The following is a 25,342-nucleotide window of genomic DNA, read 5'->3' on the forward strand; positions in this document are numbered from 1 at the left end:
CAACCAAAAACACAACAAACCACACCATCAGCTTCATAACCAGAAACACAACAAACCACACCATCAGCTTCATAACCAGAAACACAACAAACCACACCATCAGCTTCATAACCAGAAACACAACAAACCACACCATCAGCTTCACAACCAAAAACACAACAAACCACACCATCAGCTTCATAACCAGAAACACAACAAACCACACCATCAGCTTCATAACCAGAAACACAACAAACCACACCATCAGCTTCACAACCAAAAACACAACAAACCACACCATCATCTTCATAACCAGAAACACAACAAACCACACCATCAGCTTCATAACCAGAAACACAACAAACCACACCATCATCTTCACAACCAGGAACACAACAAACCACACCATCAGCTTCATAACCAGAAACACAACAAACCACACCATCAGCTTCATAACCAGTAACACAACAACCCACACCATCAGCTTCATAACCAGAAACACAACAAACCACACCATCAGCTTCCTAACCAGGAACACAACAAACCACACCATCAGCTTCATAACCAGAAACACAACAAACCACAACATCAGCTTCATAACCAGTAACACAACAAACCACACCATCAGCTTCATAACCAGAAACACAACAAACCACACCATCAGCTTCATAACCAGGAACACAACAAACCACACCATCAGCTTCACAACCAAAAACACAACAAACCACACCATCAGCTTCATAACCAGAAACACAACAAACCACACCATCAGCTTCATAAACAGAAACACAACAAACCACACCATCAGCTTCATACCCAGAAACACAACAAACCACATCATCAGCTTCATAACCAGTAACACAACAAAGCACACCATCAGCTTCACAACCAAAAACACAACAAACCACACCATCAGCTTCATAACCAGAAACACAACAAACCACACCATCAGCTTCATAATCAGAAACACAACAAACCACACCATCAGCTTCATAACCAGAAACACCACAAACCACACCATCAGCTTCATAACCAGGAACACAACAAACCACACCATCAGCTTCACAAACAAAAACACAACAAACCACACCATCAGCTTCTTAACCAAAACACAACAAACCACAGCATCAGCTTCATAACCAGTAACACAACAACCCACACCATCAGCTTCATAACCAGAAACACAACAAACCACACCATCAGCTTCATAACCAGAAACACAACAAACCACACCATCAGCTTCATAACCAGGAACCCACCACACACACCATCAGCTTCACAACCAAAAACACAACAAACCACACCATCAGCTTCTTAACCAAAACACAACAAACCACAGCATCAGCTTCATAACCAGTAACACAACAAACCACACCATCAGCTTCACAACCAGTAACACAACAAAACACACCATCAGCTTAATAACCAAAACACAACAAACCACACCATCAGCTTCATAACCAGAAACACAACAAACCTCACCATCAGCTTCATAACCAGGAACACAACAAACCACACCATCAGCTTCATAACCAAAACACAACAAACCACAGCATCAGCTTCATAACCAGTAACACAACAAACCTCACCATCAGCTTCATAACGAGAAACACAACAAACCACACCATCAACTTCATAACCAGGAACACAACAAACCACACCATCAGCTTCATAACCAGAAACACAAACCACACCATCAGCTTCATAACCAGAAACACAACAAACCTCACCATCAGCTTCATAACCAGAAACACAAACCACACCATCAGCTTCATAACCAGAAACACAACAAACGACACCATCAACTTCACAACCAAAAACACAACAAACCTCACCATCAGCTTCATAACCAAAACACAACAAACCACACCATCAGCTTCACAACCAAAACAGAACAAACCACACCATCAGCTTCATAACCAGTAACACAAACCATACCATCAGCTTCATACCCAGAAACACAACAAACCACACCATCAGCTTCATAACCAAAACACAACAAACCACACCATCAGCTTCATAACCAAAAACACAACAAACCACACCATCAGCTTCATAACCAGAAACACAACAAACCACACCATCAGCTTCATAACCAGAAACACAACAAACCACACCATCAGCTTCACAACCAAAAACACAACAAACCACACCATCAGCTTCATAACCAGAAACACAACAAACCACACCATCAGCTTCATAACCAGAAACACAACAAACCACACCATCAGCTTCATAACCAGAAACACAACAAACCACACCATCAGCTTCACAACCAAAAACACAACAAACCACACCATCAGCTTCATAACCAGAAACACAACAAACCACACCATCAGCTTCATAACCAGAAACACAACAAACCACACCATCAGCTTCACAACCAAAAACACAACAAACCACACCATCATCTTCATAACCAGAAACACAACAAACCACACCATCAGCTTCATAACCAGAAACACAACAAACCACACCATCATCTTCACAACCAGGAACACAACAAACCACACCATCAGCTTCATAACCAGAAACACAACAAACCACACCATCAGCTTCATAACCAGTAACACAACAAACCACACCATCAGCTTCATAACCAGAAACACAACAAAACACACCATCAGCTTCATAACCAGGAACACAACAAACCACACCATCAGCTTCATAACCAGAAACACAACAAACCACACCATCAGCTTCATAACCAGTAACACAACAAACCACACCATCAGCTTCATAACCAGAAACACAACAAACCACACCATCAGCTTCATAACCAGGAACACAACAAACCACACCATCAGCTTCACAACCAAAAACACAACAAACCACACCATCAGCTTCATAACCAGAAACACAACAAACCACACCATCAGCTTCATACCCAGAAACACAACAAACCACATCATCAGCTTCATAACCAGTAACACAACAAAGCACACCATCAGCTTCACAACCAAAAACACAACAAACCACACCATCAGCTTCATAACCAGAAACACAACAAACCACACCATCAGCTTCATAATCAGAAACACAACAAACCACACCATCAGCTTCATAACCAGAAACACCACAAACCACACCATCAGCTTCATAACCAGGAACACAACAAACCACACCATCAGCTTCACAAACAAAAACACAACAAACCACACCATCAGCTTCTTAACCAAAACACAACAAACCACAGCATCAGCTTCATAACCAGTAACACAACAACCCACACCATCAGCTTCATAACCAGAAACACAACAAACCACACCATCAGCTTCATAACCAGAAACACAACAAACCACACCATCAGCTTCATAACCAGGAACCCACCACCCACACCATCAGCTTCACAACCAAAAACACAACAAACCACACCATCAGCTTCTTAACCAAAACACAACAAACCACAGCATCAGCTTCATAACCAGTAACACAACAAACGACACCATCAGCTTCACAACCAGTAACACAACAAAACACACCATCAGCTTAATAACCAAAACACAACAAACCACACCATCAGCTTCATAACCAGAAACACAACAAACCTCACCATCAGCTTCATAACCAGGAACACAACAAACCACACCATCAGCTTCATAACCAAAACACAACAAACCACAGCATCAGCTTCATAACCAGTAACACAACAAACCTCACCATCAGCTTCATAACGAGAAACACAACAAACCACAGCATCAGCTTCATAACCAGGAACACAACAAACCACACCATCAGCTTCATAACCAGTAACACAAACCACACCATCAGCTTCAAACCCAGAAACACAACAAACCACACCATCAGCTTCATAACCAGAAACACAACAAACCACACCATCAGCTTCATACCCAGAAACACAACAAACCACACCATCAGCTTCATAACCAGGAACACAACAAACCACACCATCAGCTTCATAACCAGAAACACAACAAACCACACCATCAGCTTCACAACCAGAAACACAACAAACCACACCATCAGCTTCATAACCAGTAACACAACAAACCACACCATCAGCTTCATAACCACAAACACAACAAACCACACCATCAGCTTCATAACCAGAAACACAACAAACTACACCATCAGCTTCATAACCAGCAACACAACAAACCACACCATCAACTTCATAACCAGGAACACAACAAACCACACCATCAGCTTCATAACCAGAAACACAACAAACCACACCATCAGCTTCACAACCAGAAACACAACGAACCACACCATCAGCTTCATAACCAGTAACACAACAAACCACACCATCAGCTTCATAACCACAAACACAACAAACCACATCATCAGCTTCATAACCAGTAACACAACAAACCACACCATCAGCTTCATAACCACAAACACAACAAACCACATCATCAGCTTCATAACCAGTAACACAACAAACCACACCATCAGCTTCATAACCAGAAACACAACAAACCACACCATCAGCTTCACAACCAGAAACACAACAAACCACACCATCAGCTTGATAACCAGAAACACAACAAACCACACCATCAGCTTCATAACCAAAAACACAACAAACCACACCATCAGCTTCATAACCACAAACACAACAAACCACACCATCAGCTTCACAACCAGTAACACAACAAACCTCACCATCAGCTTCATAACCAGAAACACAAACCACACCATCAGCTTCATAACCAGAAACACAACAAACCTCACCATCAGCTTCATAACCAGAAACACAAACCACACCATCAGCTTCATAACCAGAAACACAACAAACGACACCATCAGCTTCACAACCAAAAACACAACAAACCTCACCATCAGCTTCATAACCAAAACACAACAAACCACACCATCAGCTTCACAACCAAAACACAACAAACCACACCATCAGTTTCATAACCAAAAACACAACAAACCACACCATCAGCTTCATACCCAGAAACACAACAAACCACACCATCAGCTTCACAACCAAAACACAACAAACCACACCATCAGCTTCATAACCAGAAACACAACAAACCACACCATCAGCTTCATAACCAAAAACACAACAAACCACACCATCAGCTTCACAACTAGTAACACAACAAACCTCACCATCAGCTTCATAACCAGAAACACAAACCACACCATCAGCTTCATAACCAGAAACACAACAAACCTCACCATCAGCTTCATAACCAGAAGCACAAACCACACCATCAGCTTCATAACCAGAAACACAACAAACGACACCATCAGCTTAACAACCAAAAACACAACAAACCTCACCATCAGCTTCATAACCAAAACACAACAAACCACACCATCAGCTTCACAACCAAAACAGAACAAACCACACCATCAGCTTCATAACCAGTAACACAAACCATACCATCAGCTTCATACCCAGAAACACAACAAACCACACCATCAGCTTCACAACCAAAACACAACAAACCACACCATCAGCTTCATAACCAGAAACACAACAAACCACACCATCAGCTTCATAACCAGAAACACAACAAACCACACCATCAGCTTCACAACCAAAAACACAACAAACCACACCATCAGCTTCATAACCAGAAACACAACAAACCACACCATCAGCTTCATAACCAGAAACACAACAAACCACACCATCAGCTTCATAACCAGAAACACAACAAACCACACCATCAGCTTCATAACCAGAAACACAACAAACCACACCATCAGCTTCACAACCAAAAACACAACAAACCACACCATCAGCTTCATAACCAGAAACACAACAAACCACACCATCAGCTTCATAACCAGAAACACAACAAACCACACCATCATCTTCACAACCAGGAACACAACAAACCACACCATCAGCTTCATAACCAGAAACACAACAAACCACACCATCAGCTTCATAACCAGTAACACAACAAACCACACCATCAGCTTCATAACCAGAAACACAACAAACCACACCATCAGCTTCATAACCAGGAACACAACAAACCACACCATCAGCTTCATAACCAGAAACACAACAAACCACACCATCAGCTTCATAACCAGTAACACAACAAACCACACCATCAGCTTCATAACCAGAAACACAACAAACCACACCATCAGCTTCATAACCAGGAACACAACAAACCACACCATCAGCTTCACAACCAAAAACACAACAAACCACACCATCAGCTTCATAACCAGAAACACAACAAACCACACCATCAGCTTCATAACCAGAAACACAACAAACCACACCATCAGCTTCATACCCAGAAACACAACAAACCACATCATCAGCTTCATAACCAGTAACACAACAAACCACACCATCAGCTTCACAACCAAAAACACAACAAACCACACCATCAGCTTCATAACCAGAAACACAACAACCCACACCATCAGCTTCATAATCAGAAACACAACAAACCACACCATCAGCTTCATAACCAGAAACACAACAAACCACACCATCAGCTTCATAACCAGGAACACAACAAACCACACCATCAGCTTCGCAACCAAAAACACAACAAACCACACCATCAGCTTCTTAACCAAAACACAACAAACCACAGCATCAGCTTCATAACCAGTAACACAACAACCCACACCATCAGCTTCATAACCAGAAACACAACAAACCACACCATCAGCTTCATAACCAGAAACACAACAAACCACACCATCAGCTTCATAACCAGGAACACAACAAACCACACCATCAGCTTCACAACCAAAAACACAACAAACCACACCATCAGCTTCTTAACCAAAACACAACAAACCACAGCATCAGCTTCATAACCAGTAACACAACAAACCACACCATCAGCTTCACAACCAGTAACACAACAAAACACACCATCAGCTTCATAACCAAAACACAACAAACCACACCATCAGCTTCATAACCAGAAACACAACAAACCTCACCATCAGCTTCATAACCAGGAACACAACAAACCACACCATCAGCTTCATAACCAAAACACAAAAAACCACAGCATCAGCTTCATAACCAGTAACACAACAAACCTCACCATCAGCTTCATAACGAGAAACACAACAAACCACAGCATCAGCTTCATAACCAGGAACACAACAAACCACAGCATCCGCTTCATAACCAGTAACACAAACCACACCATCAGCTTCATACCCAGAAACACAACAAACCACACCATCAGCTTCATTACCAGAAACACAACAAACCACACCATCAGCTTCATACCCAGAAACACAACAAACCACACCATCAGCTTCATAACCAGGAACACAACAAACCACACCATCAGCTTCATAACCAGAAACACAACAAACCACACCATCAGCTTCACAACCAGAAACACAACAAACCACACCATCAGCTTCATAACCAGTAACACAACAAACCACACCATCAACTTCATAACCACAAACACAACAAACCACACCATCAGCTTCATAACCAGAAACACAACAAACTACACCATCAGCTTCATAACCAGTAACACAACAAACCACACCATCAACTTCATAACCAGGAACACAACAAACCACACCATCAGCTTCATAACCAGAAACACAAACCACACCATCAGCTTCATAACCAGAAACACAACAAACCTCACCATCAGCTTCATAACCAGAAACACAAACCACACCATCAGCTTCATAACCAGAAACACAACTAACGACACCATCAACTTCACAACCAAAAACACAACAAACCTCACCATCAGCTTCATAACCAAAACACAACAAACCACACCATCAGCTTCACAACCAAAACAGAACAAACCACACCATCAGCTTCATAACCAGTAACACAAACCATACCATCAGCTTCATAACCAGGAACACAACAAACCACACCATCAGCTTCATAACCAAAACACAACAAACCACACCATCAGCTTCATAACCAAAAACACAACAAACCACACCATCAGCTTCACAACCAGAAACTCAACAAACCACACCATCAGCTTCAAAACCAGAAACACAACAAACCACACCATCAGCTTCATAACCACAAACACAACAAACCACACCATCAGCTTCACAACCAGTAACACAACAAACCTCACCATCAGCTTCACAACCAGAAACACAACAAACCACACCATCAGCTTCATAACCAGTAACACAAACCACACCATCAGCTTCATACCCAGAAACACAACAAACCACACCATCAGCTTCATAACCAGAAACACAACAAACCACACCATCAGCTTCATACCCAGAAACACAACAAACCACACCATCAGCTTCATAACCAGGAACACAACAAACCACACCATCAGCTTCATAACCAGAAACACAACAAACCACACCATCAGCTTCACAACCAGAAACACAACAAACCACACCATCAGCTTCATAACCAGTAACACAACAAACCACACCATCAGCTTCATAACCACAAACACAACAAACCACACCATCAGCTTCATAACCAGAAACACAACAAACTACACCATCAGCTTCATAACCAGTAACACAACAAACCACACCATCAGCTTCATAACCAGGAACACAACAAACCACACCATCAGCTTCATAACCAGAAACACAACAAACCACACCATCAGCTTCACAACCAGAAACACAACAAACCACACCATCAGCTTGATAACCAGAAACACAACAAACCACACCATCAGCTTCATAACCAAAAATACAACAAACCACACCATCAGCTTCATAACCACAAACACAACAAACCACACCATCAGCTTCACAACCAGTAACACAACAAACCTCACCATCAGCTTCATAACCAGAAACACAAACCACACCATCAGCTTCATAACCAGAAACACAACAAACCTCACCATCAGCTTCATAACCAGAAACACAAACCACACCATCAGCTTCATAACCAGAAACACAACAAACCACACCATCAGCTTCATAACCAGAAACACAACAAACCACACCATCAGCTTCATAACCAGAAACACAACAAACGACACCATCAGCTTCACAACCAAAAACACAACAAACCTCACCATCAGCTTCATAACCAAAACACAACAAACCACACCATCAGCTTCACAACCAAAACAGAACAAACCACACCATCAGCTTCATAACCAGTAACACAAACCATACCATCAGCTTCATACCCAGAAACACAACAAACCACACCATCAGCTTCACAACCAAAACACAACAAACCACACCATCAGCTTCATAACCAGAAACACAACAAACCACACCATCAGCTTCATAACCAGAAACACAACAAACCACACCATCAGCTTCACAACTAGTAACACAACAAACCTCACCATCAGCTTCATAACCAGAAACACAACAAACCTCACCATCAGCTTCATAACCAGAAACACAAACCACACCATCAGCTTCATAACCAGAAACACAACAAACGACACCATCAGCTTCACAACCAAAAACACAACAAACCTCACCATCAGCTTCATAACCAAAACACAACAAACCACACCATCAGCTTCACATCCAAAACAGAACAAACCACACCATCAGCTTCATAACCAGTAACACAAACCATACCATCAGCTTCATACCCAGAAACACAACAAACCTCACCATCAGCTTCACAACCAAAACACAACAAACCACACCATCAGCTTCATAACCAAAAACACAACAAACCACACCATCAGCTTCATAACCAGAAACACAACAAACCCCACCATCAGCTTCATAACCAAAAACACAACAAACCACACCATCAGCTTCATAACCAAAAACACAACAAACCACACCATCAGCTTCATAACCAGAAACACAACAAACCACACCATCAGCTTCACAACCAAAAACACAACAAACCACACCATCAGCTTCATAACCAGAAACACAACAAACCACACCATCAGCTTCATAACCAGAAACACAACAAACCACACCATCAGCTTCATAACCAGAAACACAACAAACCACACCATCAGCTTCACAACCAAAAACACAACAAACCACACCATCAGCTTCATAACCAGAAACACAACAAACCACACCATCAGCTTCATAACCAGAAACACAACAAACCACACCATCATCTTCACAACCAGGAACACAACAAACCACACCATCAGCTTCATAACCAGAAACACAACAAACCACACCATCAGCTTCATAACCAGTAACACAACAAACCACACCATCAGCTTCATAACCAGAAACACAACAAACCACACCATCAGCTTCATAACCAGGAACACAACAAACCACACCATCAGCTTCATAACCAGAAACACAACAAACCACACCATCAGCTTCATAACCAGTAACACAACAAACCACACCATCAGCTTCATAACCAGAAACACAACAAACCACACCATCAGCTTCATAACCAGGAACACAACAAACCACACCATCAGCTTCACAACCAAAAACACAACAAACCACACCATCAGCTTCATAACCAGAAACACAACAAACCACACCATCAGCTTCATAACCAGAAACACAACAAACCACACCATCAGCTTCATACCCAGAAACACAACAAACCACATCATCAGCTTCATAACCAGTAACACAACAAACCACACCATCAGCTTCACAACCAAAAACACAACAAACCACACCATCAGCTTCATAACCAGAAACACAACAACCCACACCATCAGCTTCATAATCAGAAACACAACAAACCACACCATCAGCTTCATAACCAGAAACACAACAAACCACACCATCAGCTTCATAACCAGGAACACAACAAACCACACCATCAGCTTCGCAACCAAAAACACAACAAACCACACCATCAGCTTCTTAACCAAAACACAACAAACCACAGCATCAGCTTCATAACCAGTAACACAACAACCCACACCATCAGCTTCATAACCAGAAACACAACAAACCACACCATCAGCTTCATAACCAGAAACACAACAAACCACACCATCAGCTTCATAACCAGGAACACAACAAACCACACCATCAGCTTCACAACCAAAAACACAACAAACCACACCATCAGCTTCTTAACCAAAACACAACAAACCACAGCATCAACTTCATAACCAGTAACACAACAAACCACACCATCAGCTTCACAACCAGTAACACAACAAAACACACCATCAGCTTCATAACCAAAACACAACAAACCACACCATCAGCTTCATAACCAGAAACACAACAAACCTCACCATCAGCTTCATAACCAGGAACACAACAAACCACACCATCAGCTTCATAACCAAAACACAACAAACCACAGCATCAGCTTCATAACCAGTAACACAACAAACCTCACCATCAGCTTCATAACGAGAAACACAACAAACCACAGCATCAGCTTCATAACCAGGAACACAACAAACCACACCATCCGCTTCATAACCAGTAACACAAACCACACCATCAGCTTCATACCCAGAAACACAACAAACCACACCATCAGCTTCATTACCAGAAACACAACAAACCACACCATCAGCTTCATACCCAGAAACACAACAAACCACACCATCAGCTTCATAACCAGGAACACAACAAACCACACCATCAGCTTCATAACCAGAAACACAACAAACCACACCATCAGCTTCACAACCAGAAACACAACAAACCACACCATCAGCTTCATAACCAGTAACACAACAAACCACACCATCAGCTTCATAACCACAAACACAACAAACCACACCATCAGCTTCATAACCAGAAACACAACAAACTACACCATCAGCTTCATAACCAGTAACACAACAAACCACACCATCAACTTCATAACCAGGAACACAACAAACCACACCATCAGCTTCATAACCAGAAACACAAACCACACCATCAGCTTCATAACCAGAAACACAACAAACCTCACCATCAGCTTCATAACCAGAAACACAAACCACACCATCAGCTTCATAACCAGAAACACAACAAACGACACCATCAACTTCACAACCAAAAACACAACAAACCTCACCATCAGCTTCATAACCAAAACACAACAAACCACACCATCAGCTTCACAACCAAAACAGAACAAACCACACCATCAGCTTCATACCCAGAAACACAACAAACCACACCATCAGCTTCATAACCAGAAACACAACAAACCACACCATCAGCTTCATAACCAAAACACAACAAACCACACCATCAGCTTCATAACCAGGAACACAACAAACCACACCATCAGCTTCATAACCAAAACACAACAAACCACACCATCAGCTTCATAACCAAAAACACAACAAACCACACCATCAGCTTCATAACCAGAAACACAACAAACCACACCATCAGCTTCATAACCAGAAACACAACAAACCACACCATCAGCTTCACAACCAAAAACACAACAAACCTCACCATCAGCTTCATAACCAGAAACACAACAACCCACACCATCAGCTTCATAACCAGAAACACAACAAACTACACCATCAGCTTCATAACCAGAAACACAACAAACCACACCATCAGCTTCATAACCAGAAACACAACAAACCACACCATCAGCTTCATAACCAGAAACACAACAAACCACACCATCAGCTTCACAACCAAAAACACAACAAACCACACCATCAGCTTCATAACCAGAAACACAACAAACCACACCATCAGCTTCATAACCAGAAACACAACAAACCACACCATCAGCTTCATAACCAGAAACACAACAAACCACACCATCAGCTTCATAACCAGAAACACAACAAACCACACCATCAGCTTCACAACCAAAAACACAAACCACACCATCAGCTTCATAACCAGAAACACAACAAACCACACCATCAGCTTCATAACCAGAAACACAACAAACCACACCATCAGCTTCACAACCAAAAACACAACAAACCACACCATCATCTTCATAACCAGAAACACAACAAACCACACCATCAGCTTCATAACCAGAAACACAACAAACCACACCATCATCTTCACAACCAGGAACACAACAAACCACACCATCAGCTCCATAACCAGAAACACAACAAACCACACCATCAGCTTCATAACCAGTAACACAACAACCCACACCATCAGCTTCATAACCAGAAACACAACAAACCACACCATCAGCTTCATAACCAGGAACACAACAAACCACACCATCAGCTTCATAACCAGAAACACAACAAACCACACCATCAGCTTCATAACCAGTAACACAACAAACCACACCATCAGCTTCATAACCAGAAACACAACAAACCACACCATCAGCTTCATAACCAGGAACACAACAAACCACACCATCAGCTTCACAACCAAAAACACAACAAACCACACCATCAGCTTCATAACCAGAAACACAACAAACCACACCATCAGCTTCATAAACAGAAACACAACAAACCACACCATCAGCTTCATACCCAGAAACACAACAAACCACATCATCAGCTTCATAACCAGTAACACAACAAAGCACACCATCAGCTTCACAACCAAAAACACAACAAACCACACCATCAGCTTCATAACCAGAAACACAACAAACCACACCATCAGCTTCATAATCAGAAACACAACAAACCACACCATCAGCTTCATAACCAGAAACACCACAAACCACACCATCAGCTTCATAACCAGGAACACAACAAACCACACCATCAGCTTCACAAACAAAAACACAACAAACCACACCATCAGCTTCTTAACCAAAACACAACAAACCACAGCATCAGCTTCATAACCAGTAACACAACAACCCACACCATCAGCTTCATAACCAGAAACACAACAAACCACACCATCAGCTTCATAACCAGAAACACAACAAACCACACCATCAGCTTCATAACCAGGAACCCACCACCCACACCATCAGCTTCACAACCAAAAACACAACAAACCACACCATCAGCTTCTTAACCAAAACACAACAAACCACAGCATCAGCTTCACAACCAGTAACACAACAAAACACACCATCAGCTTAATAACCAAAACACAACAAACCACACCATCAGCTTCATAACCAGAAACACAACAAACCTCACCATCAGCTTCATAACCAGGAACACAACAAACCACACCATCAGCTTCATAACCAAAACACAACAAACCACAGCATCAGCTTCATAACCAGTAACACAACAAACCTCACCATCAGCTTCATAACGAGAAACACAACAAACCACAGCATCAGCTTCATAACCAGGAACACAACAAACCACACCATCAGCTTCATAACCAGTAACACAAACCACACCATCAGCTTCAAACCCAGAAACACAACAAACCACACCATCAGCTTCATAACCAGTAACACAACAAACCACACCATCAGCTTCATAACCACAAACACAACAAACCACACCATCAGCTTCATAACCAGAAACACAACAAACTAAACCATCAGCTTCATAACCAGTAACACAACAAACCACACCATCAACTTCATAACCAGGAACACAACAAACCACACCATCAGCTTCATAACCAGAAACACAACAAACCACACCATCAGCTTCACAACCAGAAACACAACGAACCACACCATCAGCTTCATAACCAGTAACACAACAAACCACACCATCAGCTTCATAACCACAAACACAACAAACCACATCATCAGCTTCATAACCAGTAACACAACAAACCACACCATCAGCTTCATAACCACAAACACAACAAACCACATCATCAGCTTCATAACCAGTAACACAACAAACCACACCATCAGCTTCATAACCAGTAACACAACAAACCACACCATCAGCTTCATAACCACAAACACAACAAACCACACCATCAGCTTCATAACCAGAAACACAACAAACTACACCATCAGCTTCATAACCAGTAACACAACAAACCACACCATCAGCTTCATAACCAGGAACACAACAAACCTCACCATCAGCTTCACAACCAAAAACACAACAAACCACACCATCAGCTTCATAACCAGAAACACAACAAACCACACCATCAGCTTCACAACCAAAAACACAACAAACCACACCATCAGCTTCATAACCAAAACACAACAAACCACAGCATCAGCTTCACAACCAGAAACACAACAAAACATACCATCAGCTTCATAACCAAAACACAACAAACCACAGCATCAGCTTCATAACCAGAAAAACAACAAACCACACCATCAGCTTCACAACCAAAAACACAACAAACCTCACCATCAGCTTCATACCCAGAAACACAACAAACCACAGCATCAGCTTCATACCCAAAACACAACAAACCACAGCATCAGCTTCATAACCAGAAACACAACAAACCACACCATCAGCTTCACAACCAAAAACACAACAAACCACACCATCAGCTTCTTAACCAAAACACAACAAACCACAGCATCAACTTCATAACCAGTAACACAACAAACCACACCATCAGCTTCACAACCAGTAACACAACAAAACACACCATCAGCTTCATAACCAAAACACAACAAACCACACCATCAGCTTCATAACCAGAAACACAACAAACCTCACCATCAGCTTCATAACCAGGAACACAACAAACCACACCATCAGCTTCATAACCAAAACACAACAAACCACAGCATCAGCTTCATAACCAGTAACACAACAAACCTCACCATCAGCTTCATAACGAGAAACACAACAAACCACAGCATCAGCTTCATAACCAGGAACACAACAAACCACACCATCCGCTTCATAACCAGTAACACAAACCACACCATCAGCTTCATACCCAGAAACACAACAAACCACACCATCAGCTTCATTACCAGAAAGACAACAAACCACACCATCAGCTTCATACCCAGAAACACAACAAACCACATCATCAGCTTCATAACCAGGAACACAACAAACCACACCATCAGCTTCATAACCAGAAACACAACAAACCACACCATCAGCTTCACAACCAGAAACACAACAAACCACACCATCAGCTTCATAACCAGTAACACAACAAACCACACCATCAGCTTCATAACCACAAACACAACAAACCACACCATCAGCTTCATAACCAGAAACACAACAAACTACACCATCAGCTTCATAACCAGTAACACAACAAACCACACCATCAACTTCATAACCAGGAACACAACAAACCACACCATCAGCTTCATAACCAGAAACACAAACCACACCATCAGCTTCATAACCAGAAACACAACAAACCTCACCATCAGCTTCATAACCAGAAACACAAACCACACCATCAGCTTCATAACCAGAAACACAACAAACGACACCATCAACTTCACAACCAAAAACACAACAAACCTCACCATCAGCTTCATAACCAAAACACAACAAACCACACCATCAGCTTCACAACCAAAACAGAACAAACCACACCATCAGCTTCATACCCAGAAACACAACAAACCACACCATCAGCTTCATAACCAGAAACACAACAAACCACACCATCAGCTTCATAACCAAAACACAACAAACCACACCATCAGCTTCATAACCAGGAACACAACAAACCACACCATCAGCTTCATAACCAAAACACAACAAACCACACCATCAGCTTCATAACCAAAAACACAACAAACCACACCATCAGCTTCATAACCAGAAACACAACAAACCACACCATCAGCTTCATAACCAGAAACACAACAAACCACACCATCAGCTTCACAACCAAAAACACAACAAACCTCACCATCAGCTTCATAACCAGAAACACAACAACCCACACCATCAGCTTCATAACCAGAAACACAACAAACTACACCATCAGCTTCATAACCAGAAACACAACAAACCACACCATCAGCTTCATAACCAGAAACACAACAAACCACACCATCAGCTTCATAACCAGAAACACAACAAACCACACCATCAGCTTCACAACCAAAAACACAACAAACCACACCATCAGCTTCATAACCAGAAACACAACAAACCACACCATCAGCTTCATAACCAGAAACACAACAAACCACACCATCAGCTTCATAACCAGAAACACAACAAACCACACCATCAGCTTCATAACCAGAAACACAACAAACCACACCATCAGCTTCACAACCAAAAACACAACAAACCACACCATCAGCTTCATAACCAGAAACACAACAAACCACACCATCAGCTTCATAACCAGAAACACAACAAACCACACCATCAGCTTCACAACCAAAAACACAACAAACCACACCATCATCTTCATAACCAGAAACACAACAAACCACACCATCAGCTTCATAACCAGAAACACAACAAACCACACCATCATCTTCACAACCAGGAACACAACAAACCACACCATCAGCTTCATAACCAGAAACACAACAAACCACACCATCAGCTTCATAACCAGTAACACAACAACCCACACCATCAGCTTCATAACCAGAAACACAACAAACCACACCATCAGCTTCATAACCAGGAACACAACAAACCACACCATCAGCTTCATAACCAGAAACACAACAAACCACACCATCAGCTTCATAACCAGTAACAGAACAAACCACACCATCAGCTTCATAACCAGAAACACAACAAACCACACCATCAGCTTCATAACCAGGAACACAACAAACCACACCATCAGCTTCACAACCAAAAACACAACAAACCACACCATCAGCTTCATAACCAGAAACACAACAAACCACACCATCAGCTTCATAAACAGAAACACAACAAACCACACCATCAGCTTCATACCCAGAAACACAACAAACCACATCATCAGCTTCATAACCAGTAACACAACAAACCACACCATCAGCTTCACAACCAAAAACACAACAAACCACACCATCAGCTTCATAACCAGAAACACAACAAACCACACCATCAGCTTCATAATCAGAAACACAACAAACCACACCATCAGCTTCATAACCAGAAACACCACAAACCACACCATCAGCTTCATAACCAGGAACACAACAAACCACACCATCAGCTTCACAAACAAAAACACAACAAACCACACCATCAGCTTCTTAACCAAAACACAACAAACCACAGCATCAGCTTCATAACCAGTAACACAACAACCCACACCATCAGCTTCATAACCAGAAACACAACAAACCACACCATCAGCTTCATAACCAGAAACACAACAAACCACACCATCAGCTTCATAACCAGGAACCCACCACCCACACCATCAGCTTCACAACCAAAAACACAACAAACCACACCATCAGCTTCTTAACCAAAACACAACAAACCACAGCATCAGCTTCATAACCAGTAACACAACAAACCACACCATCAGCTTCACAACCAGTAACACAACAAAACACACCATCAGCTTAATAACCAAAACACAACAAACCACACCATCAGCTTCATAACCAGAAACACAACAAACCTCACCATCAGCTTCATAACCAGGAACACAACAAACCACACCATCAGCTTCATAACCAAAACACAACAAACCACAGCATCAGCTTCATAACCAGTAACACAACAAACCTCACCATCAGCTTCATAACGAGAAACACAACAAACCACAGCATCAGCTTCATAACCAGGAACACAACAAACCACACCATCAGCTTCATAACCAGTAACACAAACCACACCATCAGCTTCAAACCCAGAAACACAACAAACCACACCATCAGCTTCATAACCAGAAACACAACAAACCACACCATCAGCTTCATACCCAGAAACACAACAAACCACACCATCAGCTTCATAACCAGGAACACAACAAACCACACCATCAGCTTCATAACCAGAAACACAACAAACCACACCATCAGCTTCACAACCAGAAACACAACAAACCACACCATCAGCTTCATAACCAGTAACACAACAAACCACACCATCAGCTTCATAACCACAAACACAACAAACCACACCATCAGCTTCATAACCAGAAACACAACAAACTACACCATCAGCTTCATAACCAGTAACACAACAAACCACACCATCAACTTCATAACCAGGAACACAACAAACCACACCATCAGCTTCATAACCAGAAACACAACAAACCACACCATCAGCTTCACAACCAGAAACACAACGAACCACACCATCAGCTTCATAACCAGTAACACAACAAACCACACCATCAGCTTCATAACCACAAACACAACAAACCACATCATCAGCTTCATAACCAGTAACACAACAAACCACACCATCAGCTTCATAACCACAAACACAACAAACCACATCATCAGCTTCATAACCAGTAACACAACAAACCACACCATCAGCTTCATAACCAGTAACACAACAAACCACACCATCAGCTTCATAACCACAAACACAACAAACCGCACCATCAGCTTCATAACCAGAAACACAACAAACTACACCATCAGCTTCATAACCAGTAACACAACAAACCACACCATCAGCTTCATAACCAGGAACACAACAAACCTCACCATCAGCTTCACAACCAAAAACACAACAAACCACACCATCAGCTTCATAACCAGAAACACAACAAACCACACCATCAGCTTCACAACCAAAAACACAACAAACCACACCATCAGCTTCATAACCAAAACACAACAAACCACAGCATCAGCTTCACAACCAGAAACACAACAAAACATACCATCAGCTTCATAACCAAAACACAACAAACCACAGCATCAGCTTCATAACCAGAAACACAACAAACCACACCATCAGCTTCACAACCAAAAACACAACAAACCTCACCATCAGCTTCATACCCAGAAACACAACAAACCACAGCATCAGCTTCATACCCAAAACACAACAAACCACAGCATCAGCTTCATAACCAGAAACACAACAAACCACACCATCAGCTTCACAACCAAAAACACAACAAACCACACCATCAGCTTCATAACCAGGAACACAACAAACTACACCATCAGCTTCACAACCAGAAACACAAACCACATCATCAGCTTGATAACCAGAAACACAACAAACCACACCATCAGCTTCATAACCAGAAACACAACAAACCACAGCATCAGCTTCACAACCAGAAACACAACAAACCACACCATCAGCTTCATAACCAGAAACACAACAAACAACACCATCAGCTTCATAACCAAAAAAACAACAAACCACACCATCAGCTTCCTGACCAAAAACACAGCAAACCTCACTATCAGCTTCATAACCAGAAACACAACAAACCACACCATCAGCTTCATAACCAGAAACACAACAAACCACACCATCAGCTTCATGACCAAAAACACAGCAATCCTCACCATCAGCTTCATGACCAAAAACACAACAAACCACACCATCAGCTTCACAACCAGAAACAAAAACCACATCATCAGCTTCATAACCAAAAACACAACACACCTCACCATCAGCTTCATAACCAGAAACACAACAACCCACACCATCAGCTTCATGACCAAAAACACAGCAAACCTCACCATCAGCTTCATAACCAGAAACACAACAAACCACACCATCAGCTTCATAACCAGAAACACAACAAACCACACCATCAGCTTCATGACCAAAAACACAGCAAACCTCACCATCAGCTTCATAACCAGAAACACAACAAACCACACCATCAGCTTCATAACCAGAAACACAACAAACCACACCATCAGCTTCATGACCAAAAACACAGCAAACCACACCATCAGCTTCACAACCAGAAACACAAACCACATCATCAGCTTCATAACCAAAAACACAACAAACCTCACCATCAGCTTCATAACCAGAAACACAGCAAACCGAACCATCAGAACTATAGTTAAGTTTTTCTGTTTTTTCTCAGTGAATTTCAATTTACAACTTGACTGTTATTTCTTCATTACGTTTTGCATTGGTCTGCCATTATTTTTGTCATGATCAGCCTACATATCTCCTACTCTCCTGCCATTAGTTCTCATGTTAATATTCCCAGACCCTTCGTCCCTGTTCCCTGATCCTTTATCCTGGTTCCCTGCTCAACGTTCTATCCTCTTTCCTCTTGGATCAGAGGTACCAGTTGATTTCTCCTTGATTCCTCCTCTATCCTCGCTGATCTCCATTTCCTGCTCTGCCTGACCCATCTTCCCCCCTTCCCCTGTACTTAGGTTGTTCTGTGCTGCAGTCATGGTTAAATACATTATCCTTTCCCTTGCTGTGTGGTACTAACCATTATTTTACACCATTAGATAACTCCTCAGCCGTCACGCAAAGCTCTATTTTCCCATTCCTCTCTTTATTTGTATGTCATTGGAGTCTTTCCCAATGTCCTCTTTGTGACATTATTCTTCCAATTTCTTCAGATTCCTAGGCAATCTTGATTAGCTGCAAATCATGTTCAATCCTTTCTTGTGACACTATCCCCTTGTCACTGAGATCACTGGTTCTATTCCTAATTAGGTGTTGTCGATCACACAAAGTGGCTTCAACATCTGTTACTCGTCTGACTGTTTACCCTTCTCGCTAAAAGAAATATCCCATGAAGCAACACTTGGTTTATTACCTTGATGCCGTTCCTAAAGCAGTGATCCAGGCCTGGAAGACCCCTGCTAAGAATGAGAATGGATTTTTTCGGGTAATCGCAAAATACATCAATGGTAAGATTATTCCTCCATGGATGATGAGTCCAGTGATTACTGTCACCATGTACATGCCCAGTTGTCTAGCAACGACCTCCAAGTCTTTAATGGCCACAATCTTTCCACAAATGAGGCAGGCAATACCGAAGGGAGAGTACCTTAATGACACAAAGGAGATATCAAAGGTTAGAACTCAGAGAGCAACTTCAGAGATGAGCACTTTGCCTGCCTCCCTGTTGTGGCTCAGTCACATCTGGTACTCTGACCTCTGAGTCAAAGGGTCATCGGTTGAAACTTCATTTGAAGTACTCGAGTATCAAACGTACCTGGATACTCCAAGTGCAGTGCTGATGGAGTGCTGCACTGTCAGAATTACCGTCTTTTGGGTGAGATGCTAAACTGAAGCCCTGTCTGTCTTCTCATGTGTCTGAAAGAGAGCAGAGGAGTTATCCCCAGTGACCTGGCTAAATGTTTATCTAATTGTTGTCTGATGGACCTTTTTGTCGGCATGGCTCGCGTCTGGACCAATATTACAACAGCGAGAGCACTTACAACAGTATTAAATGGATATGTGTCAATCATCCATTTTGAGATGGTCCAGTTAAAGCCCACCAGTTCTATTGCACTGTTTATCTGACAAAAAGAGATCAGTTTGCATAACAGGAAAATGTCGCACTGAATGTCTGAACATGGAGTTCTGATGCCAGGCACTTTTCCCAGTTTCCAGACCTTCTGGGTTCATTGAGGTAATGATTAAATTCTAAAGACTTTGTGAAGGTTAAATGAAATCTCTGATTCATGTGTCTGGCGTGGTTCAATGGTTGCATTCTTACAACCAAGTTTCAACATTCCAGTCTCATTCCAGAACTTGAGTGTAAAAATCTAGGTTCTTTTTAATAAATATTTTTATTAGAATCTTCCAATTTTAACAATTAGGCATATAAAAAACACATAAACTTTACAGACTATGACGTTTCTTCTGTACAATTTACATGTACCCCTTTCATCGGCTCTCCCCATTTCCTTGCTTCCCCCTTCCCCCCTCCTCCCTCCCCCCCCTCCTCCCCCCATTGATTGTCGGGCTCCATCTTGGCCCCTTCTTTTGCCATTTTATATTTTTTGTTTAAATTTGTAGTTGTTGCTGTTACTCTATGGCATTGCTGGAGGTGGCTCTCTGCCCCCCCCCCCCCCCCCGCTCACTCTTTTCCCATGTCCCTTCCTGATACTTCCCTGGGTTCCTTCCTTGCAGCCCCCCACCCGCCCCCCCCCCCCCCATTGTTCCTACCTGTTCTGTGTGTCTGCCTTCATTGATCCCCCCCTATCCCCTTTCTTCCTAATCACTATTGGCTTCAAACAGGTCTTGGAACAGGCTGGTGAATGGCCCCCACGCATTGTGGAAGCCCTTGCCTGACCGTAGGTGTATTTGATCTCCTCCTGATGGAGAAATTCCGACAGGTCTGCCAGTCAGTGTGCAGCTGTGGGTGGTGCTGCTGATCGCCAGCTGAGCAGGATTCTCTGGCGTGCGATTAAGGAAGCAAAATCAAGGGCATCGGCCCTCTTCCTCATATGTAGTTCTGTCTGGTCCAACACCCCAAAGACTGCCACTCTCGGGAACAGCCCCACCCTCACCCCCGCAACCTTGGACATTGCCTCGTAGAAGGCTACCAGAACCCAACAAGTCAGGGGCAGGCCCAGAACATGTGGGCGTAGTTGGCCATGCCTTCCTGGCACCGTTCGTAATTATCCTCCAACTCCAGGAAGAACCTGCTCCATTTGGGTTCTGGTTAGGTGAGCTCTGTGCACCACTTTGAACTGCATGAGGCTGAGCCTTGCGCGGGAGGTGGTGGAGTTGGCCCTGCTCAATGCTTCGCTCCAGAGTCCCCAACCCTCTTCCACCCCCAATTGCTTCTCCCATTTTCGTCTGGCTTAATCCAGTGGTAGTCTAGCCCTATCCAGTAACTGTCCATAGATGTTCCCACAGTTCTGCCCTCCTTATTGTCCGTGTTTATTAGTTCCTCTAGTAGTGTGTCTCTCGGGGCCCTGGGGTACCTTGCCATTTCCTTACTGAGAAGGAGTTTAATTTGGAGGTGCCTGAGTTCCTGTCCTGCCAGTAGTTCCAGGTTTTCCGTCAGTTTGCCCAAGCTCACAAGTCTGTCCCCTAAAAAGTCCCTGACCGCTAGCGTCCCCCCATCCGGTCTCCATTTTTTGAAGGTGGCGTCGAGGATGGCTGGTGAGAATTTGTGGTTGCCGCAGATGGGGAACATCTCGGTTAGACCGAAATGCTGCCTCATTTGGTTCCATGTCCTCAGTGTGGCCGCCACCACTGGGCTGGATGTGTACTTTGTCAGAGGGGATGGGAGCACTGCCATGGCGAGGACCTGGAGGGTTGTTCCGTTGCAGGAGGGCTCCTCCAACCTCACCCATTCCATGCTGGGTTCATGGAACCATCCCCTCACCCTCTCAGCTGTAGCTGCCCAGTGGTAGTATTGTAGATTCGGCAGGGCCAGGCCGCCCATATTTTTCCTCCTCTGCAGTGTCAATTTAGAGATCCTTGCGTTCTTAGCACCCCACACAAACACCATGATCATTTTGTCTATCTTATAGAAAAAGGTTTTGGGGATGAAGATCGGTATGGATCTAAACAGGGAGAAGAACCTCGGCAGCACGTTCATCTTTATCGTCTGCACCCTCCCCACCAGGGAAAGCGGGAGTGTATCCCACCTCTGTAGGTCTTTTTTAACTTCCTCCACCAGACTGGTCAGAGTCCACTTGTGGATCTGTGTCCATTCCCGGGCTATCTGGATCTCCAGGTAATGGAATTTGTTTTGGGCTCATTTGAATGGTAGTCCCTCCAGCTCTGTCCTTCCCCCGTTCGGGTTCGCCAGGTATGCCTTGCTCTTGCCAAATTGAGTTTGTAGCTGAGAAGGCTCGGAACTCTCGCAGGAGTTGCATGATTGCTTTCAGGCCGTACTGTGGGTCTGAGACGTAGAGAAGCAGGTCATCCGCACAGAATGACACTCTGCTCTCTGCCCCCTCTTTGAATGCCCTTCCAGCTTTTTGCATGTCGCAGACCGATGGCCAGAGGTTCAATTGCCAGAGCAAACAGGAGTGGGGACAGCCCTGCCTTGTGCCTCTGTGCAGCTGGAAATATTCAGAACTGGTGGTGTTGGTCCGAACGCTCACCTTGGGGGCGTTTACAGGAGTTTCATCCATGAGGGGAACCCTGTTCCGAGCCCAAACCTCTCCAGTTCCTCAATGAGGTACTTCCATTCGACTCTGTCAAAGGCCTTTTCTGCGTCTGGATTGCCCCTGATATTCTCTTCCCGGAAGGGATCATAATGACATTCAGCAGCCGCCTGATGTTCGCAGTTAGCTGTCTATCCTTAACAAAGCCCGTCTGGTCCTCGTCAACAACCTCTGGTACGCAGTTCTCCAATCTCTTGGCCAGGACTTTTGCGAGTACCTTCGCATCTACGTTGAGCAGCAAAATGAGTCAGTATGATCCGCATTCCATCGGGTATTCGTTTTCTTTGGGTATCAGCGACATCATGGCCTGTGTTAGCGTAGGAGGCAAGGTGCCCCTCGCTAGCCAGTCTGCAAACATGTCCCGTCAGTGTGGGGCCAGGGCTGGTGCGAATTTTTTATCGAAGACCGCCGGGAACCCACCAGGTCCCAGCGCCTTCCCCCCTTGTATGGAGTTGATACTCTCCATGACCTCTTCCAGCTCCCCCCACCTATCGTACCCCACAACTGGCATGTCCAGTCCATCGAGGAACCTTTTCAACCCCACCCTCCCATTGAGGGGCTCGGAGGTGTACAGCACTCGGTAGAAGGTCTTGAGAACTCGGTTGACCTCTTTTTGCTTGGTTACCAGTCTGCCGCTGCTATTCTTCACCTGGGCTATCTCCCTTGTAGCAGCCTGCTTTC

At 43.2% G+C, this 25,342-nt stretch overlaps 1 protein-coding gene across 2 annotated transcripts in view; it reads right to left on the reverse strand.

Annotated features, from left to right (window-relative positions):
• LOC140430970 (excitatory amino acid transporter 2-like) overlaps positions 1-25,342 on the reverse strand; it is a 654,025-nt gene that overhangs the window by 406,751 nt on the left and 221,932 nt on the right. For both annotated transcript variants that reach the window (XM_072518820.1, XM_072518819.1), the window contains one exon: positions 21,340-21,573. In XM_072518820.1, coding sequence (XP_072374921.1) covers positions 21,340-21,573 — 234 coding nt within the window. The remainder of the gene's footprint in view (positions 1-21,339; positions 21,574-25,342) is intronic.

The sequence above is a fragment of the Scyliorhinus torazame genome, chromosome 10, assembly GCF_047496885.1.
Source record: "Scyliorhinus torazame isolate Kashiwa2021f chromosome 10, sScyTor2.1, whole genome shotgun sequence".
In the NCBI taxonomy this organism is placed as follows: domain Eukaryota; kingdom Metazoa; phylum Chordata; class Chondrichthyes; order Carcharhiniformes; family Scyliorhinidae; genus Scyliorhinus; species Scyliorhinus torazame.